At 42.9% G+C, this 2,533-nt stretch overlaps 1 protein-coding gene across 1 annotated transcript in view; it reads right to left on the reverse strand.

Annotated features, from left to right (window-relative positions):
* Positions 1–527: 527 nt before the first annotated feature.
* The window catches only part of pptc7a (protein phosphatase targeting COQ7 a), a 14,225-nt gene continuing 12,219 nt past the window's right edge, over positions 528–2,533 (reverse strand). The window contains exon 6 of the mRNA XM_014024887.1: positions 528–1,646. Within this exon, the coding sequence (XP_013880341.1) occupies positions 1,588–1,646 (59 nt within the window). The 3' untranslated portion in view covers positions 528–1,587. The remainder of the gene's footprint in view (positions 1,647–2,533) is intronic.

The raw sequence follows: 2,533 nt of genomic DNA on the forward strand, positions 1-2,533 counted from the left end.
ACACAGTGCTGCGCACCGCAACCCCCACCCCCACCCCCCGCGCGGTCGCAAGTGGTCTCAGTTGCGGTTCTGAAATAAGCATTTTAAAAATGTTTTCAAAATAAGTCTGGCACTTTGGAGAAAATCTGGAACTCGCTGGAGGGATTATGTATCTCCTCTGGCCTGGGAACGTCTCGGAGTCCCCCAGGATGAGCTGGAAAGTGTCGCTGGGCAGAGGGATGTCTGGGTCTCGTAAAATATACGACAGGTCTGGACCACTCGTGAATTTTGTTCGTTTCTGAAAAAATCTTAGAATATGAAAACATTGGTGAATGCCACAAATTCTCCTAAATCACTCGTACGCACAACTGAAGAACAAATCTGTGCGTACGAACGGTTCTTGCATGAGGCCCAATGTGTTGTTTCAATCTAATAAATACGGAGCGATGGACGTAGCGCCCAACAAGATGGCAGCCACAAATCTCACCCAGCGCCATCAGTGGTCATTCCAGCATATTTCTATCTCAGTGAGTAGAAGTGGTGAAAAATGCAGTGTAAATAGTGTAATAAGATGTTTAGACAGAACCTGCAGTCGTCTAACATCAGCATGCTCCTGAAACTACAGAAGAGGTGAGGGGTGAACATGTCAGCTTCAGCAAACATTCACACTGAACAAAGTTACAAAAATACATCTCACCCGACCAACTCCACTTGTTTTGAGCAGATTTGCTCTACAAGCTTTGTGCGTTTAAGGCTGCCACACAGATTAAATCCAGTGGATGTGGAAAAGTCTGGAACCAATAATCCATTAGTTACACACAAACATAYACACATTTTCACAATCAGACTTCACCAGCAGCAGCTAGACTAAAGGAAGGACACAAATCTAAGAAATACCTCRGGAGAAGCTTGGGATTTATAAATACTCCTCCCATTAAGTAACAATATGTGCAGGACTTGAATTGTACTGGTATGAAAAAGGCAGCTGCCACTCTTCAATCTGACATCTATGAATCAACCTGCCAGTGGAAATGCACCTTTTTTTCTTTTTTTTTTTGCAAACATTTAAACTTTCCCCGAACAGCACAGCACCTAGACCATCCTATTAAATATGTGGTCTCACATTAAAGGTTCCAGACCATTTAAAAACTTTTTTTTGTAACTATGCAGTGCAACGTWGTTATTGAGCCCTAAATGCTGTCATTTCTAATGTCATTCCCTTCTTTACTTGACCATTTTAACCATCGGGCTACACCTGAGTCTCAACTTCCTCTCCGTCTAAGCCACACGTAACAAAAAGACRACTTCTCTTCAGACAGGATCACTGCTGATCCTCGGCAAAGATTAGCAAGTGAGCAGTGGAAAACTGCAAAAAATGCCAACAGTGCAACACGGCTGCCAAAAAGACGCTTCAGTCCTCTTGTTCCAGAGTTCGGGCTGCTCTCTGTTGAGTGGAGGAAAAGGGAGATGAGCAGCTCRGGGTGGGGCAGCAGATTGCCAGGGATGTGAAGGAAGCGTCCAGCGTCAGTCCTACATCCTGACCAGCAGGAATGAGAGCAGTTCATCACTTCCAGAGGTAGACACTCTCCCATCACAGCTGCACAAAGTCTAGTCTGTGTATTCTGCCACAATGGACAGCAGTACTGTGATGTCGTCTGGCTTTCCTCCTGCACAGACACAAAACACAAAACTAAATCAGGATGCTGGCAGGAAATTCAATTCCAATACCATTAAAGTATCTGTGACATCAAATTTTTGTAATACATGTGAATGCGTTTTTGGAAAGAGAACATTGATAATGTATTGCAAAACAAATTTCACACAGTTGAGATGATCAGTTTTTGAGATGTTTGCATGTGAAGAAACAGGAAGTGATGTCAAAGGGGAATGTCTGCATGTAAACAGAGTGATGCTACAATAATTAAAGAATCTGATGTTTCTTTAGATTAGAGATTAAATAYGATTGTTTCAATAAGCAAAGACTAGAGAGGTTCTTTTTTTAAAGAGATCCCCTTTGATGTCACTTCCTGTTTCACTTTGCTGAGCCAAATTCATGAGAAAATATGACAGTTATGAGACAAAATGGGTAAAATCATGTGTACTATGTTTAGGGTTGGGTACCGAAACTTGGTTCCAGTATGGCACCGGGGCGAAGATCAACGGTAATACTCAGACCGAAACACAACTCTAATTTCGGTGCTTTATTTCGGTGCCTCAATGAAAGCTGTTAATTGCGCCCTCTGGTGTTCACTGTTAACAGTGACAGCCTCGGCACACAATCTCCACAGAGTGCCAACCATAGGGGTGAGTTATGAATTTTTAATGTGTTTTAACTGTCTAATTTAGCTGTTTCTGCCCGCTGTGTCGGACTATGAGTGGTAGAGAGAACTGCTGTGTGTTTGTTTCACTTCGAACAGAAGCGCAGTGAGCGCCATGTTTTTACTTTCGGTTTGAAACCGCTTTGTAACTAGCATGTCCGAGTTGTTTTTCTTTTTAAAAATGCTGGAGTTGCTCACAGGAGGCATAGAAGAACACCTGTATTGTTCTCCCTGCT

This window comes from Austrofundulus limnaeus, unplaced genomic scaffold (assembly GCF_001266775.1).
Source record: "Austrofundulus limnaeus strain Quisiro unplaced genomic scaffold, Austrofundulus_limnaeus-1.0 Scaffold445, whole genome shotgun sequence".
Lineage (NCBI taxonomy): Eukaryota > Metazoa > Chordata > Actinopteri > Cyprinodontiformes > Rivulidae > Austrofundulus > Austrofundulus limnaeus.